General features: G+C 45.7%; 1 protein-coding gene across 5 annotated transcripts; it reads right to left on the bottom strand.

Annotated features, from left to right (window-relative positions):
• Positions 1 to 321: 321 nt before the first annotated feature.
• pxylp1 (2-phosphoxylose phosphatase 1) lies at positions 322 to 13691 on the bottom strand. 5 transcript variants are annotated; one of them, XM_076976822.1, is made up of 6 exons: positions 13535 to 13691; positions 12410 to 12551; positions 7433 to 7594; positions 7200 to 7326; positions 2295 to 2434; positions 324 to 2082 (listed from the first exon to the last, which is right to left on the bottom strand). In XM_076976822.1, exons 2-6 carry the CDS (start codon positions 12486 to 12488, stop codon positions 1052 to 1054), a joined length of 1539 nt encoding a protein of 512 aa, XP_076832937.1. In that variant the 5' UTR covers positions 12489 to 12551; positions 13535 to 13691; the 3' UTR covers positions 324 to 1051. The 5 variants fall into 5 exon arrangements, with proteins under 5 accessions (XP_076832936.1, XP_076832940.1, XP_076832937.1 ...); XM_076976824.1 differs by lacking the exon at positions 13535 to 13691 and adding an exon at positions 13249 to 13398; XM_076976823.1 differs by lacking the exon at positions 13535 to 13691 and adding an exon at positions 13097 to 13242.
• Positions 13692 to 20336: the final 6645 nt, after the last annotated feature.

Below are 20336 nucleotides of genomic sequence, written 5' to 3'. Positions count from 1 at the left end.
AAGACACATGACACGAAGTGTTGGAAACGGGCTACTGACACAAATTTCACTGTCAAAAGATTACAATCCGTGTTAAAGTAGCACTGGAAATGTGGGTCATGCGCTCTACATTCTTCTATTTTTACTGATTATGAACATAATACATAGGAGAGATAGTAGCAATTTTATAGCACGGGGGACTTAAGGTAATCTACTGACTCGCCTTGATGCCTGAAGAATAATAATGAAGAGCTCTTCTGCCATCTAGTGGCCATTTTGGGAATGGTAAAAAGTGCTTGTAGGGGTCATGGGGCCCCTGTTCAAACGTAATGGTGAAACACACGCAGACTTTGGTTCGGACTTGAATTTATTGCAAAATGTGCAAAGTTAGGAATGTGGTTGAAACATTAATAATAATAATGTAAAAAATCAAACATTATTTAGATATTTGCAGCAGCTTCTAACCAAAATATTAATTAGCCTATTTCTCTTGAATTAAGAAAAAAGAGAAAAGTCCAATAGAACACATTACACTATACAAATGTATAGAAGCAGAAATCAGTTCATAACACCTTAGAGTTATAACAGATTTTTCAAATTCTGATGAAAAAACTGAAGCAGTCCATCATGGACTCCATGACCCTGTACACCATGTCCTAATACACTGCAGGGAACAAAGGAACATGCGGATCCACATAGAGAAAAATAACCCACGTTTCCACTGCAGGAACACGAGTGTAAAGTGACTGAGTGCCTTCAGTCTCCTACATTACAAACTTTTAATAGCGCCACAGAAAATGTCTGCAAACGACACGGAAACATTGTGGCCTTCAAAATCCTCCCGCATGGAAATCAGTCCGATTGTCCTCAGGACTGTGCTAAGCAATCAGGTTTTGATTTGCTTGCTGAAAAAGGCAAGGTGCGTGTGTGTGAGTGAGAGAGAGAGAGAGAGGGAGAGAGAGGGAGAGCAAGAAAGATAAGACAGAAAGTGTGCTAAAAGTCTTTTCACCTAAATCTGACAGGTTGTCCTTTGGCAGTTACTGTCAATTTTAGATGTGGCTGTCTCCCGTCTCTATGGAACACTCTGATGGCAGGCCTGCTGGTAGCTGGTGGCATTGACAACGCTGAACATGTCTCTTCTCACGAAGGACAGGAAATTACCCAGAGGGCACAGCGGCTGCGCAGAATGGCGGTCGTGATGGCGGCAGAAGGCGGTGTCGAAGGTCAGATCTTGCCCGTTGTACAGCACACGCACAAACGCTCCGTCCACGCCCCCCCTCGGCCACGCCTCCTGCCGCGCCTTCACGCCCCTCCCCGCCTGCGGACTCTTCCACAGCTCGAACACCAGGCGGGCGGCGAAGCGCGGAAACCCCGCCCCTTCCAGTCCCAGCGCGCTCAGCACGGGTTGGAGGGTGACGTCGTGGGCGGAGGCCAGCGCGAAGGCGGGTTCCGCCCCGCCCCGCCTGCCCCGGGCGGCCTGCTCCATGCGCTGGGCCGTGCGGTTCAGGTAGGGGTGGGCGGCCAGCGTGGCGTAGCGCCGGTAAATCCCCGCCTCCAGCCGCGCCCGCTCGTCCTCCCGCTGCTGCCGGCGCAGGGCGGCGAAGTGCTCTAGCGTGAGGCACGCCCCCTCGGCGGGCGGGGGCCGGGCACGGGGCGGGGCAGGGGGCGGGGCCCGGGCGCAGGGGAAGGGCAGGCCGTGGCACACGTGGCACAGCAGCGCGTCCACGGGGTTGGCGGCCCGCAGCGCCCGCGTGGCCACGCCCAGCGCGGCCGCCATGGAGGCGTAGGCCCGGTCCAGCTGGGCGTCGGCCACGCGCTGCCGGTACTGGCGCTTCTGCTCCCGCTCCAGGTGGCGGTTGCGGGCGGGGCAGTCGCAGGCGGAGCCGCAGAAGAGCGTGCTCCACTGCTGGTGCGGGGCCAGCCGCCCCCAGGGGAAGGCCGGCAGCAGCCCGTACAGCAGGGCCAGGCCGCTCTGTAACGTGCGGCTCTTGCCCGTCGTCTCCACCCACACCTGCCGCGACGACCAATCGGCCGGCAGCAGCTTGTGGCGCTTGATGTAGGCCTGGCGGAGGATCTCGCCGTTCTTCAAGTGCTGGACCACACCTGCAGAGGGAGGGAGGGACGGAGGGAGACTCATTACATCTGACTGCACTGCAATGACAAAAGAGAAAGCAGAGTCTCCAAAGGTGGCCTCGTCAAACAGTCATGCAGATTTCACATGTGCGAGACGATCAGTCCCGAGCTGGGTGGGGGCGTGGCTTGTGCGGGGCGAGGCGTGGGCGTGGCACGTGCGGGGCGGCTGCCGCCTGCGTTACCTGTCTGGGTGAGCTCGCCCATCTCGCAGGCCCTGTGGTTGGGTACGCGGGGCACAGAGGCCAGAGACCCGTCCCAGTGACCTTGTGATCCCAGGGCCATGTGGCTGATGAAGGAGGCGAGGAGAGGGTGAGAGGGCACCCTGAGAAAGAGAGAGAGAGAGAGAGAGAGCACATCCCACTGAAACAGTGTGCTATACACATTTATCACCACCAGGGGGCACAACATGGCATGAAGTTTCATCAAAGGCCCTTGAGTGTGTGGGGGCGAATATTTGTTTCAAGCAGGCATGTCAGCTGGAAAGAGAGAAAAACTACGAGGGAGGGAGAGCAGGAGAGAAGATCTGGGGATTTGGGTTCTTTAATACGAGAAGCTGGTGAGGATTATAATACTTTAAATCTGGAGCAGCAGGGGAATATTATAGGAAGCCCATGGATTAATAACTCTCTGTAGTCTGGCTGGCTGCTTTAACTAGAGCAAGGGCCCTGTCTGGATTGGCCAGGACACTGCTGAAACCATGGAAACCAACAATTATATTCAGGTCTATGAGAGGAAGTGACTGCACCAAAGCAGCATGGAAGGGAGCAGTGACAAGCCGTCAGCAGAGAGAGAGAGAGAGAGAGAGAGAGAGAGAGAGAGAGAGAGAGAGAGAGAGAGAGAGAGAGAGAGAGAGAGAGAGAGGTAGCAAGAGGGAGAGAGAGAGAGAGAGAGAGAGAGAAAGAACAAGAGGGAGAGAGAGAGTGCAGTAATCAGATTAGAGTTCACAAACTCCTGTGCCGTCCTTCACACAAACACACACCGTCCAGTCATTCACCTGTGTGTAAATTCATGAACATGGTTTGGAGAGGGCCCTCCTGCAGGGATGATGCCACCTGCTCAACTCAAACACATCAAGGGCTTCACTGCACTGCTATCGCAAACCAGCACACATGCACAAACACGCAGTAGCACAGACACAGAGAAAGGAGCCAAAAGATTCTGTCCAAACCAAATCACTACCAAATCACTATCAGATACAGCAGAGTCTTTTATCAGGGTGAGAGCAGAGATGAGCAGTTATCAGGCATGTGTGTGTGTGTGTGTGCGCGTGTGTGTGTGTACATGGGAGAGAATTTGATCATTTCACATCAAAGATTGATCAACTTACCGCTTTGTGTGAACACTAAGGTTACGATTTTTGAACTGAACTGAAAGAAAGATCAAGTGAGAAAGTGAGGGAGACACAGAAGGAGGGAGAGAGAAAGTGAGACAAAGTGAGAGAAAGAGAGTGAAAGAGTCCCAAAGGACTTATCCACCCAGTTCAGTTCTCCCGTGGGCTGTGAGCAGCTCTAAAGGGCGTGAGTGCTGAACTCCCAGCTGCCCACAGACTGAAGGAGATGTGCTTTCACCCGCTCGCCTGTGAGGGACGCCTGGAGCAAGGCTTCCCCACACCAGCTCTGAGGAACAGACACTGTGTGTGTGCGTGCCTGCGTGCATTCGTTTCTGTATGTCAGTGTGTGTGCGTGGTGTGCCTGCATGTGTGCGCGCTCGTGATGTGTGTGTGCATGGCTGTCCTTATTAGCATGAGAGAAGGCTGAAAGCCCTAGCTACTTCAGAAAAGAAAGCACTCACGAAACAGGGAGATAATCGTGCTGAGGGATTTCCTGTCACACACACACACACACACACACACACACACACACACACACACACACTCATACTATGTAATTCTGCAAACAGATCAAAATAAAAACAAAGATTACTCAGCCCTCTGAGAGGACAGATAATGATTTATGCCCTCATAAATCTCTATAACACACACACATTCAAAACCTTAGGATGAAAAGCCTGCCTGAGACACACACACACACACACACACACACACACACACACACACACACACGCATGCATGCGCACACACACCTCTGCATCTGTTCCCAATTGAATCTCTCTCACTACTCTCAGCTGCTCACTTACTATGGCCCTTAAAACTCGAGAGAGAGAGAGAGAGAGAGAGAGAGAGAGAGAGAGAGAGAGAGAGAGCGAGCGAGAGAGAGATATGGATGTGGGAGAGAGTGAGAGGTGTGACAACTGAGTCACTAAAATTCAGTATTGTGGAATGCATTAGACCTCGAATCATCACATCCTATTAGACCTCAAATCATCACATCCTTTTAGACCTCGAATCATCACATCCTTTTAGACCTCGAATCATCACATCCTATTAGACCTCGAATCATCACATCCTATTAGACCTCGAATCATCACATCCTATTACATGCACTGACACCATGTAAACGCGATGACTGTTTGGGTGATAGTTACAGAGCTTAGAGATGTAAACTGAAGCCATGCCATCTGTTCCATGCATAAGACTGTTTGTGTGTGTGCGTGTGTGAGAGAGAGATAATTTGCTCATCAGCAATGGAGTGCAGCAGAGTAGTAAAATCGTATCTAAATAGATTTGTCATGGAGAGGGCTGAGACACACACAGAGAGAGAGAGAGAGAGAGAGAGAGAGAGAGAGAGAGAAAGTGTGTGTGTTTCAGTCAGGAAGAGAGACCTGGCACTGGTTGTACTGCAACTAGCCACGAGATTCTGCTGATGTGCTGCCCTCCCTATCCCTGGTCCAAGTCCCTGGTCCCCGGTTCCTGACACACTGTACTGCTGCTCACTGCCCTGGGCCTCCACTCAGGGGGCCCATCACTGAATCACTTGTTCTGCAGCGTTCTCCATTTAGCCCGTAATGCTCCCAACTAAAGGACTCATCACAGGTGCTACAGACGTTCGCATGAAAGCACCTGGCAGCATTCAAACTAATGAATAGGGCTGAACGATTAATTGCATTTGCGATAATTTCGCGATTTTTAAAAACGCGATTGTCTAATCGCACAGGCTGCGATTTAAACTGGTCACGTGACTTGGGAGCGAGCCGAGGACGAACGGAGCAAACCCGAGCAGGAGGCAGGGAGGTGGAGAAGTGAAGTTAACACAGCGCACTTTAACTTGTTGCACAATGGCTTCAGGCTCGACAGAAGCTGACACAACTGAAAGTCTAATACCAAAGAGGGGCAGCACATAAGTTGTGTGAAATTACTTTGGCTTTTAAAAAGATGCTGCTCAACGTCAGGTACCCTGCAAAACATGCCTTGCTACTGTTGCTACGACGCGAGGTAACACTACAAACCTTCAGCATTAAAAAAACACCACAAAGCCTCGTATGATATTTGTAAGGCTAAAATGCCAACGACCAGTGCAGCATCTTCAAATACGCCAAAGTGTTTCTCTGCGCTTATACAGCTTTAGTATGCGGTGAGCAGCGAAATACCGTAAAATCACGCATATAGGCGCAATAAGATTTAAAGCGCGGATGAATCGCGAAAGCGCGGATAGCTTGACCGCGGTCCAGCAGACAGGGTTCACTGACCGAACCGTTTGAAAGTGTAACTCCTTATGGATGTAATTCAAGCGGCACGCTGAAATAACTCGGGCAGTAACGAAGTTCATAGTGAAAGACATGATGCCCGTTAATATAGTGAACAATCCCGGCTTCATGGCTTTGTTAAACACACTGGATATGCGCTACCAAACGCCCTCACGCACATATTTTAGCCAAGTTGCTATACCTGCAGGGCTGCCAACTCTCACGCATTGAGCGTCTTAGACTAAAAAATTAGTAGTTCGCTCTGGCGCCAACCACAGGCGATAGATCGATCACGATATAATAATAATAATACTTAAATTTAGTCCATTTTACACCCAGTGGCGGACTTAGCAATTTGGAGGCTCAAGGCGAATTTAGCTAGGGGGCCCATCAACATTAATATGCGAGAAATAAGTTCAGGTTCACACTACAAGATTTTAGGCTGGTTTTTCAGTCGCCGACAGAAACTGTGGTCGGACGCAAATCGGGGATCATTCAGCAGTTCACACTACACGACTGAGCGAGCACCGAAAGACGCTCGCCGAGTGGTCGCCAACTCATCGCAGACGACCGGCAGATATCTAGCATGTTTAATATCTAGCCCAACAAGATATATGTTGTGAGTCAACAGCAGCGTCTAACTTCATACAACTTTACTACAAGACTGTGTTTAAGTTATTGTGACAGCACTGGAGAAATAGTGCGATTGACTATATCTATGTTGAGACTATGGAGTGGTTAAACGGTAAAAAAAATAATAATAACGAAAATGTGGAGTACATGTACGTTGTTTTTATTTTCTTCGTGGTGTTGCTGGTTCTCGCGAGTGTTTCATTTTCGTGTTCTCGTGTTTTTGGACGGCAGCCAGATGAGTGGCGATTCCCCAGTCGTTTAATTCGTGAGCCCACGTCACCGATCAGTCATGTAGTGTGAAAGCCACAACTGAAAGACTTGCGATTACAGCACAACCAGTCGTGTAGTGCGAACGGCACAAAAACCTGACGACTGAAAAGTCGTGTAGTGTGAACCTGGCTTTAGCTAGACAAGGGGGCCCTACAGTGAGAGGGGCCCAAGGCAATTGCCTAGCAACGCCTCTATGCAAAGACCGCCTCTGTTTACACCCCCCCCCCCCCCCCCCGAAACAGAGTTTCCTGAAGTGGAACAATGGGGAAAAATCGCGATTTTAAATCGCAATCGCAATTTATAGATAAAAAATTGCAATTAGATTATTTTCCAAAATCGTTCAGCCCTACTAATGAAGATGAACCTGAAGCAGCCCGAGTCTTTAATGTTAGTAGATTGGAGTCTGTAACAATGTGTAACAGTGCACTGATCCTCTGTGTTACACAAAGGAATAAATGTGTTTGGCTGACTAAAACAGTGCTGAGTGTACAGCAGTAAAGTAGTACCCCTTATTTTTCATTTTGAAACCTATTATGGTGATGGTGCCGGTTAGGCAACATTTTGCGTTAGGGTGTACCAAGCTGCGTTAGGGTGTACCACACCTGTTCGGTGACAGGGTGCAGTCTATCGCTGGCCTCTTGGTCTGGGGGATAGAGTAGAGGGGGTATCGGTCTCCATGGCGAATCATCACATGCACTGATAGCAGCTTGTAGTCGGCCAGGCTGTGTCCTACAACACAAACACACATCAAACAAAGTGTGTTTGTGTGTGTGTGACTCTGGCTCACCTTCCCACGTGTGCCCTGTTTGGTTGGAGAGGTGTGTGTGTGTCTCACCTTCCCAAGTGTGCTCCGTCTGGTTGGGGAGGTTACAGTACAGGTAGGCCTCACTAATGGGGTCTGGCTCAGGGGCTTCAGTGTGGATCACTGGGTTCACCCTCTTCCTGTTTTTACCACGCGACACCTCTTCAGCCACAGGATTGGTGGGTACGAGTTGCACTAGAAGGGGGGGGGGGGGGGGGGGGTGGAGTTTGTTATTTTCTTTTTAACAGCACAATCACATATGCATGTGCACATACCCACACGCGATCTGCAGGGTGAAGGTTTTGGCATACTAAGGAAACTTTGCAGTTTGGTGTCGAGATGACCACACCAAGCCCTCTGTTGGCTTGTGATGCGGTGATGGACCACACCCTCTTTATTGCCTTCTGACAGAGATGCAGTTCCTAACAGCCAGATTATTACGAGTGGTTTTGTTCAAGAATCTTCTGCTGAGTAAAACCCATTATGCTTGTCCCACATACTAGAATCAGAATTGACTAAAGTCTCTCTCTCTCTCTCTCACACACTCACACACACACACACACTTTTTCCACTCTCTCATGATCTCATAAAGTAAACAGTGTGTGGCAGCACACTGCTGTAGCGAGTTTGGAATTGCCATGGCGATGTGGGCTGCCGAGACAGGAGGGCTGAAGGGGGGGGTGCTCGCTGGCAATGGTGGGTATCCATGGTGACAAAGGAAGGGGGGAAGGGGGGTGGGCTGAACAGACCAATCAACAAGCAGCGCCCAACCGCAGCTCGGCGCGAGCCCAGAATCACGCCCCCCTGCTGAAGTGTCTGCAGCACCAGGCGGTGAGGAGCGTCCTGTCTGTGCGGAGTCTGGGGCTGTTTTTCCACCGGGGTCTCTCCTGCTACCGAAGCCGAAGTTGAACCGCTACGTGACGACGGTGCTCGTCGGGACCGCCGCGGTCCGGGCCGGTGTCCTCCGCCGACCCACGCAGGGCTCTCATTATCCGGTCAGGTGCCTGATCAGTGAAGAACGCTCCAAAAGCTCTGCTGCTGTTGACTTCTGCACTATACCGAGTGTCCTTGACTATCCGTTTATATTTATTGATTTGTTAATATTCTGTTTCCTTTTGGTTTTGGAACTGCAGTGGGTGCTCTTGTTGGGGCTCTTGCTAGGACCGTTAGCAGATGTCTGAATGGATAGAGAAAAGTGTCCTGCTAACTCTCAGTATCTTCACTAAGCTTCACTACAGACCCTAAACGTGCCAATCACGCTTAAGCTAATGTTTCCTTCCAACGCAGAATAAAAAGTCTCAATCATGAAAAATACATGGAATCACATGAAAAACACATGAAAGTCAAAGTGAAACCACACACATTATCAGAACAGGTAACACCAAGTCTAATACGGTTGTCCAACCAAAAAAGAAAAATGTATCATCAGATCAGACTGAACTCACCCACAACGAGGAGAACAAGTGACAGATGCATTCGGAAATAAGCCGGCATTCTGGACTGTGTGTGTGTGTGTGCCACTTCATACTAAGGTCTATTCAGAATCAGACCACCCCCCCTCCAACCCCTTTTGGTTGCTCCCACCTGGATACACAAACCAACCAATCCCATCTCAGTGATGTGAGAGGTGAACCAATGGCAGGTCACCTCGGTGCAGGGGCTAATCGGACAAAGATCTCTTTGTGGCCTTGCTATAGTGTACAGGGGATACAAAACACACACACACACACACACACACACACACACACACACACACAGAAATAAAGAAAAAGGGAGAGAAAGTGGGGAAGAGAGAGAGCAGCAGTTTGTCCTATGCCTAAAAGGAAAGCAAAGCAAGTTTGTTTTTTCCCCCCCTGAGTCTCCCACTCAGATTTTGTAGCCTTGCATATTTGTGAGCTATAAACTCTTCAGCTGATCTCTGACATAGCAACAGTACAACGACAGAACAGTAGAGCAAAATTATAACAGTGCTGAAAGGTCATTCAGACCCATTTGAAAGAAGAAGTTCTTACTGCTTCTAAATCGTCAGTGAACAGGCTGGTAAAACCCACAACCTTTACAGTGACTTAGCAATCCCATTGCTAGAATGACTTTTACTTTAAACAAGGTGCATGTTACAGTCAGAACAGGCTGGGACTGAGGTATAGCATTATTCAATACCATTATTATATACCAATATTTAACTGAGCATCTTTAGAACAATAACTCACCACACTTCATTTCTTTCATTTCATCGACATGGTTTTGAATAAAGAAAAAAAGTTTGAACAAACTTTTTTTGTGGGATTTTGTGGGAAATTTGAGCACAAACTAGACCTACCGTTTGCTGCGGTAACAAACACATCACAAAAAGAGAAACAATGTTGCGCTCATGCACTTTTATGTTCGGTTTATTTCCATTTTCTGTTGGTTTCATTAAACTATTTCAGTTGCAGACCGGAGTTTCATTCCACGTTTTTACTGCATGTTCTAAGCAGACAACATTGAGATTAGAATACAACTATTTTTAATTATTTATTTATTAAGGAGAACAGGAGATATTAAACTTTAACTTTTCTAGTTAATTCGTCTCATTTTCATTCGTTCTTTTGCAATTTGCTCAATTAAACAGTGTTTGAATTTTTTTCTTTTAGGTTTTATTCAAGCAGTATATTAACAGTGTAACTGTTCAATCAGAAAGATATATAAAGTCTATCATCGTATTCATCATTGTTATCGCACATTGCGTATTTTCTTCCTATCGTGTGGGCTTGGCACACGTGTCTGTTAACGACGACCGACACAACACCCAAACGACAAATGTGCATGGAATTCAACGGAGGAACAGGTATCAGGACAGGGATACAGCGCTATATGGCTTCAACAAACGGGCCTGTTTCTGGATCAGCCCAGTTCTGTTGATCACAGGCCATCAGCATACGGATTTGAACCACACTAACCGCGTTTACGTGTATGGCTCTAAATATATGGACCATGAACTGTGCGGTGGTCCTGCCCAATTAAAATGTGCCTCAGTTATCTTGGCTGGAAATCTACCTTCGCAGAGGCTGAACCGAATGACTTCCTCTGGCCGCCGGGGCCTGGGGGAGTCCGGGAACAACGCACGCGAGTGTCCTCGGGACCCGACGAGAATCCACCAGCCTCTCATCACGGTGCCTGAGGTTAGAGCTGACCTCATTGCTGCTGTCGCTCTTCCCTTCCCTCCGTCTCTCTCCCTCTGTAGTCTAGGGTTTCAGTGTAAGGCCACACCTCAGTCAACCCAGAGCGAGAGAGGAAGAGAGAAGAGGGAGAGAGAGAAGGACAGAAGTGAAAGAGAGTTTGAGTAAGAAAAAGAGATGGGAGAGAATTTAAGATGGAGGTTGTCCTACATTCAGCTACATGGGGGCTGCTTTCAGCGCCGGTTTGTAAAGGATGAATTAGTAATGACCTCATAGGGGGTGAGAGCAGAGTGAGAACAAGACACAGAGAGAGAGAGAGAGAGAGAAGGAGGGAGAGACAGAAAGAGAGAGAGGGGGAGGGAGAGAGGGGGGGCGAGAGAGATACAGAGATGGGTGAGAACGTGAGGCACAAGGGAGAGAGGAGGGAAACGTGATGGAGACGACGATGAACCGAGGGAGATTTTCTAAATATAAACTGGTGAATGTCAACGTTCCTGGACCCACTGTCACTGAAGGAGTCAAAGCTGAGAGGGAGTGGTGCCGAGCGCGTACCAGAGAGCACGCCCGCCCGAACATGCCCGCCTGAACACACCCACCCGACATGCCCGCCTGAACATTTACACTCGCACACACTGCCCAAGTAGTTATATGGTGTTAAGCTTTAATTTGCTGCAGTCTTTTATTGATCTCTCATTGCCTTCATACCCTACCAGCAGAGGAGATCAGACCATATGTGGAGGAAATCAAACCTCGGGCTCTGGGTTAGAGAAGAAAAGATAAAAAAAAAAAAGAGAGAGAGAGAGAGAGAGAAATAACAACCACCAACTAGGGGAAAATTCTTGTCATCAGCTCACACCAGTGGACTCTTTCACACTCACATTCACACACACACTGTCCTATGGTCTGTTAGACCGCTGTACTAACACCTTCAATGCTCACAAAACCCCGACGCTGCACGTCCTCTAAAGTCCAGACTGGCTGCACTTTCTCTGGTCTCCTCCCACTGAATAAAAGAAACAACTTATTTCCTTATTTAAACATTTCCTTCAAAATACGCTTAGCATAAATCGATGTAGGAAAAATAAAAAGTCACCAATCACTTCATTAGAACCCCCTACTCCATTGGTACTGTTTATACATTTGCAGTTATAACCCATGTATAATCCATTTGGTGTGTTTTCAAGCTGTTTTTCAATGGTTCTTGTCCCTAGGATCACTGCTGCCTGGGAATGTCTGGGTGGCAGATGACTCTCAAACCAGCAGTGACACTGAGGTCACCCGTCCAGCAAACACTGCTGTGCCCTGTAGTCTTGTACCAGCGCAACACCTGTGAATCAGTGCGTCAATCCCAACAACGATCCATAACCCCTGGCCACCAGAGTGATCCCAGTCAGAAAGTGACCATGAAGAACTGGCTCTAGCCAAACTCTGGCTGACGATGGACAAACTAGAGGTAGAGACACAATCAGCAGGCTACAGTTTAATAAAGCCTGGCAGACGCGGCCCCTGGTGGCGTTCCTGCTTCAATACATCACATTTACCAGCCACTCCGTTCTGTTGGCTACCTGCGGGGGCTGAGGTAACTGTTTAATACATATAAACTATACATTTATATACGTGTAGGTCACATGTCTGCACAGGAAGTGCCTTTGTCTTGTGTAGTGAATGCTACTCCCACTGGACATGCACGGCAGATACAATCACACACAGAGCCCCATGGGAAATTCTCCTAGCCTGAAAACCTGCACTCCCAGGGTTTGGAGGAAAAGCAAGAATTAGACAGGACGTGATCATAGGAAGCCTGAACAAGACTTAAAACAGGCACCCCACAGAATTGCGCACACACACTTACAGTACTGGAGGCTGAAGCTGAGAGCAGCCAGTATGGCCCCCACCACCAGCACCAGGATGAAGCGGTTCAGAGCCAACATTGTCCCTTGATTGGTCCACAAACCTGTCCATCAGCCATCCATGCACATCCCCCTTTCAGGCACCTGAGTACAAATGAAATAAGGAGTCGTTTGTGTTGTCATTCACACATGAGTATATGCAAGTAACTCAAGTGGAGTTAAACCATATGATTCTGTGCAGACAGTAGACACGCTACCCACATATTCACAAGAAAAGAGATTTAAAATTACTAGAGGGCCACTGCAAGAACATACAATTACAGCAAACGTGTGGCATGCGCACGCACGCTCGCTCAAACGCACGCACGCCACCCACCCCAAACGAATACCTCTACATCGCGTTATAACTGCAGCAGGACGTCAGGACGCTTCTCTCCTACACATATTTAAAGACTGTAACAGAAACCGCCCGTCACTTTAGTAATTCACCATCCCACCCTAGCAGCGAGGCTGTTATTACGGGTAAAAATAGCGCGAGCGTCCGCTGCAGTTTCAATCCAAGCGAGTCACTCACACCGCTGGGTTGAAAACGGTCTCGCGCTCCCGGTTCACCGTCTCGTGCGGCTAACACGGCTAAGCTAAACGAACTTTACCGTTCTCCGAGCGAGTTAAAACGGACACGTACGTACTGGGAAACCCACAAACTTAAAACACCGCCGCAGACCAAACGGTTGAGGCGCGGTGTCAACAGGTGAACGGCTGGCTGGGCCGGTAATGCCGTTAATGGCCCGGTAATGCCGTTAATGGTCCGGTAATGCCGTTAAAGCTCGGTGTGTCTCACGCTGAAGGGACCGAACTTCAGCTCGTCTACACCGACGTGCCACCACATCAGACTTCTCCTCAGTACGAGCGTTAAACTCTCTCCTCGGTGTCGGTCATTAAGGGTCAACCTACACGACCGTGTATCGATCCGCGGTACTTATTATTTATTAACGGCCGGGGAGGCGCGAGCCGCGTAGCCACGGTAACGCACCAACGGTCGGTCGCGTGCGATATGTGCCCCAGTCACCCCAACTGCCACAACGAACAAGGACACGGTGACCAAAACACTTAAAACCACGTCTTACCTGCCGGTAAACGGACCGACCGTGTTGACGGACGCGTACGTGCAACGAGCTTCGCGGGGGGAAAATGCGAACATTCCGAATCCGGCGCCGCGTCCCAGTCTGCGGTGTTTTCACCCTCCTCCACCGCTGAAGCGTGAGGCTGCCACACGATGGTGATGTACCTGCGCCCCCTGCTGGCCGCCACGGCCAATGGCACAACTGATACTTGAGTTCAGAAACCGAGAAACCAGTCTTTCTGTATTTTGGTACCAGAGGCTGTAACATGTAATACAGCTTAATCCAGGGTTCCCACACCTTGGTTAACATCAAATTAAAGGACCTTTAAATGTCTTTCCAGGACCAGCTTCCTCAAACGTCCTAAATGACTGCAACTACCGGCATTTTCCTACTGCTACCCCTGAATGTTATCAAAAAATGATGTTAATACAATGCAAATTCAAAACACTGAAATAACATATTTCAAGCCATGCATCCTGAAATTCATAAAGCAGAGGACCTAATACCCCTCCACTTAATGTAGTGAATGTGGTATTTTGCTAAAAGTATACATTTATGTCATCAGATAAATCCGAATTGAAGTTAACGCATAAAATAAAATGGTATCAACATCAAAAGAAGGAATGAGAGTAATCCAGTTTCTAATGTCCATGAAAAACTTTGTGAATACTGACATGAAAAGAACAAATGCTCCAGGGATTCATCTTCTTATAAAAGGCACATGATTCAGCATCAAATCTTAAATCTTCTTTCAAGAAACATGGCTACATGATGTATCTTATATGGGCCATTTTCCACATTTGGAATGAGCAAAAGCCATTGTGGTTTTATAACTTCAAGGACATCTGTCTTTTTATGCCTGTTTTCAAAAAACATTCCAGGGCATATAATTTTTTTCAGATTCACAAACTTTCAAGGATTTCAAGGACCCGTGGGAGCCCTGTTAATCTCATTTCAATCAGATATCAAGTAAATATCTAGGTTAATATTCTTATCAATGCTGACATTTTATAAGTCATCCAAGTCTTTGTGCACAAAGCGTGACATTTTTTGATTTTCCATAGTGATAAATGATAAACGCAGGCAAATTATATTTGATTTTTTTGAATTTATTTATATAATTTTATGCAATATAATTGAATTGAATTAGTGGATCAAGCAATGCTTTCCACATTTTTAAATCTTCTTGTGGACTCATGTTCTGGGTGTAGCACAGAGTAATGAAATATGAGTGCTCTCATTACTGAAATTCAGCATATTTTTTCAGGATAATAATACTTGTCTCAAAAGTACAGCAATACTTTGACGTGAAATAATGCTGCATCTACTGAGCTAATATTGGTTGGTTTTTTTTGTATAAAAAATGTCCTATAAGTTGATTTTGTACAAAAATTAAAACTAAATATTTAAGGGTACTATGTCACAAACACATGCATGAGATCCAAGACAAGAGTGTACTCTGAAGAACTGTGTTTACGTAGCCTAGCCTAACTATTCGTTACTGTCCTCGGTTGTTAGATTCCTCACCACTGCATGAATGTCTGCCATAGCTTAGTTGGTCAATTTCTTACATTTTACATTTAATTTATAATGAAAATTTAAGTAGTCAGTGATGGCTATATTCAGTCTTAGAAATTATGTTTTATCTTATAAATCTAATGTTCAGTCTTATGAAATGTAATTAACAATACAACTTACCTCTTTTGCACAAGCTGGCATTTTGATCTGTAACCCGTTTAATGAATGTATTGTAAGTAATGAAATGTATTTATGATAAATGTACATTACATTAGAACTATTTCTCTTGTTTCAGAAAATTGCTGTATGCATGTGTGTGTGTGTGTGTGTGTGTGTGCGTGTGTGTGCAGACACGTGTGTGTGTGTGTGCAAGAGAGAGAGAGAATGATAAAACACTGGTTCAAAGAGCTGAAGTCATTTAAGTGGATCAATTTACAATCCTATCTAATCGTGTGTGTGGTAAGTGTAATCTGTTTATTTTTCAAGCCTATCTTTTTTTCTGTTGTGGTTTTTTTTGTTTGTTTTCAAACAGCTCATGAACTGTGACTGTTTGGAGGGCTGGGTGCACTAGGGCCCTGTGAGACCCTGTCACTGTTTACACTGTAGGGTTCACGACAAACATCTGGGTCATATTTACTGTCTCAGTTCCTCTACCGGGGAGCACTGTTATGCGCCGGGTCATGGTGCTTCTAGAACAAAGTAAAACATCGCATGCCAGGGGGATTTTGAAATGCATGTTCAGGCAAAGTGTGTGTCTTCCAGAGAGAAAATTCACTTTTGAAATCTTGAAGGTTTGTGGACAGAAGTCGAATATTGGTTATTCTTATATATATATTGGTTCTTTTGTATGAAGTGAAGACTCAACTGTTCATCTGGATTAGAAATAGAGTCTTTTGCTGCATTTTGTCTGAAGTCCACGAGCATATGCTGTCACTGCATTATTCTGAAATAAAACTTCTTTACTGTCAAGAATGACTGAAGATGGATTTTAGTTCAGAACCTTGATGACCTTTGGCCCAAAGCCATGTGGTAGGCATACTGCAATTATACCTTCAGGGCTGTGTGTCAAAGGTCAAATTGATTTTGTAAACAGTTACAGGCAGGAAAATGCAAACTTGTTAGTCTTGAATTTTTCTTGAACCTCATATTTTCTGTAAGGATATCAAACCTGCCTCTGCTTCTGTCTGTCTGCCATCACACAGCTCCTCAGCTGAGAATGCAGTCACATAAGATCTGCTACATTTACATTGACATTTATGGCATTTGGCATACATATCAAAGGATCATCAGTGATGCCATTTTTAAAGCTTTTTAATTGAGTGAATGAGCTTTATGTACAGTTTTCCTTTGTGTTTGGTTGTATTCTTTGTCCTGCTTGTGTCCTTCTAGAGATGTTTAAATAGATAGATAAGTGTGTGAAGTTAGTCTATGTGATGTAGATACTTGTGATACTGTAGTCTATGTGATGTAGATATGTGTGATACTGTAGTCTATGTGATGTAGAAACGTGCGATACTATATCCTATGTCAGGGATGGGCAACTTCCATGATAAAGAGGGCCAAAATTTTTTCAGTACTATTATTGGAGGGCCACATGACCACGCACTTCAAATAATTATAGGGCTTGAAAAGCCCTATATTGTTATTCCTTTTCTCCAAATTTCTGCAATTAATGGGGCCATGGACGTAATTTTTATTTCAAAGGTGGGGGGGACATGGATTTGTCGCTATTTAAATATTTGGTTTTAACCGTAAAAACTGGGGGGGACCAAAGCCGGCTTTTGAAAAAGTGGGGGGGACATGTCCCCCCCGTCCCCCCCCAAAATTACGTCCGTGAATGGGGCCCAAACCGCTTAACGTACAGACTCCGTTCGAACTGCGTTTCGAAGGTCTCGGCACTGTGTGGTGTGCTATCCGTTTTTGGAGTCGATTAGAGTTATATATTTTAATAGAATTTTTAATAGAGTTTAAAAATGAAAAAATGGCCCTATTAAAATGAATGGTGGAATGTTCAGGATTTCAAATCATCACTGCCAGTTAGAGTGTGAGCTGGCATAAAAAATGATCAAAACGTTCTTGGATAAACTGCTGTAAAATCCTTACACCTTGACCTAGAAGCTCCATTTAAATTTTACATGGGAGAGAAACTTGTCCTTTCTGGCACGCCGAGATATCTACTCATTTGATGAATTAGTTTTAGAGTTATGAGCATTTGTTTGGCACTAGACACAGAAAACTGCCCGCGAGCCACGGGTTGGCCACCCCTGCTATAGTCTATGTGATGTAGATATGTGTGATACTATAGTCTATGTGATATAGATACATGTGATACTATAGCCTATGTGATGTAGATACGTGTGATACTATAGATCAGGGCTATTCAACTATATTTCTCTGCGGGCCAGATTTGGCAGAGAGCTCTGACCTGTGGGCCTGACAATTTTCAGACCTATACCAATACTGTCATAGCGGATGTAATTTGTAAATCATTAATTAAAGGGCCGGATCTGGCCTGTGGGCCGCCAGTTGAATAGCCCTGCTATAGACTATGTGATGTAGATACGTGTGATACTAGTCAAGTAAAATTTATTTATATAGCACTTTTTATAACACATGTTGTCACAAAGCAGCTTTACAATTGTATGGGTCCAGATCCCTAATAAGCAAGCCAGAAGTGACAGTGGAAAAACTCCTATAATGGCGGGGATTAGGAAGAAGCCTCGGGAGGACCAAAACTCAAAAGGGAACCCATTCTCCATTGGGCGGCCCACTAGCAGAGTTGCGTATTTATAGTTCAAATGTAGTTCTATAGTTATAGTTGTAGTTCTAATTCCAGGCCAAGTAGTCACATTCCCTTCAGTGCAGATGGTGAGCCTCCAGTAGGAGTTGGCATCAGCGCATCCTCTTGCGGCAATGGTACATCCAACCCCAGCATCAGCACATCCACTGGCAAGCCAGACCATCTCCTAAGTGCTTGTATGGAATCGTCTTAGGTAGAAGCATGCAAAAAAGATATACAATACAGGTTGAATATGTGAACATCAATTTAAACAACCATTGATTTAAACATACAGTGATTAGCATGTGGCTCCGGCAGGCTAATCTATAGCAGCATAACTAAAGGCTGATGTTCAGAGGTCAGTCATGAGGGCTCACTGAGACATTGCTTTCCACCCAAGTCATTCTCACAACTAGAGTGATTTCATGACATAGCCGGGTAACAACATCAACATCTCAGATTACCAGAAGTCTCAACGACTGGGGCCCCCCGAGCTCCACACCTTCACATGTAGAATATTAACTGAAGGCTAAATAGGTGAGTCTTAAGTCTAGATTTAAAGATTGGAACTGTGTCAGAAACTCGGATCGGAGCTGGAAGGCTATTCCATAACTGAGGGGCTTTAAAGAAGAAAGCTCTGCCTGCGGCTGTAGTCTTACTAATTTTTGGAACTAAGAGAAATCAAGCATTTTGGGAGCACAGAAGGCGAGATTGGTTGTAGTAAGCAATGAGTTCACTCAGATATTGTGGAGCAAGATCATCTAATGCCTTATAGGTCAACAAAAGGATTTAAAATTCAATTCGAAATGTAATCGGAATGCAGTGTAACGCCAAGAGAGTAGGACTAATATGATTGAATTTTCTAGCCTTATTTAGGACTCTAGCTGCTGCATTCTGTACAAGTTGTAGCTTCTTTATGGACTGTTTAGAGCATCCAATTAGAAGACCATTACAGTAGTCCAAGACAAAAGCATGGACCAGCTTCTCTGCATCAGCTAACAAAAGTAAATGTCTCAGTTTAGCCATATTGTGTAAATGGAATAAAGCAGCCTTAGTGACATTGCATATATGTGTGTCAAATGAAAGATCTGAATCAATAGTGACACCTAAGCTTTTTGCGGTAGATTTAGGTGTTACTGAAAAGCCATCTAGGGTAAGAGGAATATCAGCCCAATTGCTTCTAGAAGCTATGGGTCCAAGAATCAACACCGCAGTCATGGGAATTTAGTAGAAGAAAATTAGATGCCATCCAGTTTTTTATGTCCTGGACGCAGTTCTCAATTTTGAGAGTAGTACTGATATCATCCGGATTAGAAGATATATACAACTGAGTATCATCTGTGTAGCAATGGAAGCTAATACCATGCTTATGAATGATAGTGCCCAGTAGTTGCATATACAATGAGAATAATATTGGGCCCAATACAGATCCTTGCGGGACACCATATTTTACCTTTCTACGTTCTGAACATTTGTTATTTATAAGTACAAATTGGTAACAATCTGTCAGGTACGATCTGAACCAGGAGAGTGCTTGACCTCTTATGCCGATGAGTGTTTCCAGCCTATTTAGTAGACTGTTGTGATCAATGGTGTCTAAACAGCACTAAGCTCTAACAGTAACTTTATCAGAGGATATTAAGAGATCATTTACTACTTTAGTCAGTGCATTTTCAGTGCTGTGATGGGGTCTGAATCCAGATTGAAATAAATCTAGGATATAGTCATACAATAGCCTATGTGCTTTAGATACATGTGATACTATAGTCTATGTGATGTAGATACATGTGAACTATAGTATGTGATGTAGATACGTGTGATACTATAGTCTATGTGATGTAGATACTTGTGGTACTATAGACTATGTGATGTAGATATGTGTGATACTACAGCCTATGTGCTTTAGATATATGTGATACTATATTCTCTGTGCTGCAGATGTGTGTTTGTGTGTGTGTGTGTGTGTGTGTGTGTGTGTGTGTGTGTGTGTGTGTGATACTGTCTATGTGCTGTAGGTGCATGTGTGATACTGTAGTCTATGTGCTGTAGATACGTGTGTGATGCTGTAGTCTATGTGCTGTAGATATGTGTGATGCTGTAGTGTATGTGCTGTAGATACATGTGTGATGCTGTAGTCTATGTGCTGTAGATACGTGTGATACTGTAGTCCATGTGCTGTAGATACGTGTGATACTGTAGTCTATGTGCTGTAGATACGTGTGTGATGCTATAATAAATGGAAATATTGTAAAATGTAAATATTAAATTGTATAATATTACCACATGACGCTGTGGTAATCGCAGCACTAGGGGCTGTGACCCACTCCCAGTCTTGGAGAATGGATCCAGCAGATCTCTAGCACTGGTAGAACGGATCCAGCAGATCTCTAGCACTGGGAGAACGGATCCAGCAGATCTCTAGCACTGGGAGAACAGCTCCAATAGATCCGAGGAATGACATCTCCGCCTAAAAGAATGTAGTCTGGGGAACAGTCAAGATACTATGCG

This window comes from Brachyhypopomus gauderio, chromosome 16 (assembly GCF_052324685.1).
Source record: "Brachyhypopomus gauderio isolate BG-103 chromosome 16, BGAUD_0.2, whole genome shotgun sequence".
Lineage (NCBI taxonomy): Eukaryota > Metazoa > Chordata > Actinopteri > Gymnotiformes > Hypopomidae > Brachyhypopomus > Brachyhypopomus gauderio.
This window is presented reverse-complemented; position numbering and strand designations above follow the sequence as displayed.

Bases quoted from the DNA above. Each gene is read 5' to 3' on its own strand.
- pxylp1 (XM_076976821.1), bottom strand. From the start codon at position 10,577: ATGAGGTCAGCTCTAACCTCAGGCACCGTGATGAGAGGCTGGTGGATT. The intron at 7,595-10,435 runs GTAGATTTCCAG...CCCCCCTTCTAG, and splicing joins TCGGTTCAGCCTCTGCGAAG to TGCAACTCGTACCCACCAAT. The intron at 2,435-7,199 runs GTGTGGTACACC...TCTCTTTCTCAG, and splicing joins TGCACCCTGTCACCGAACAG to GGTGCCCTCTCACCCTCTCC.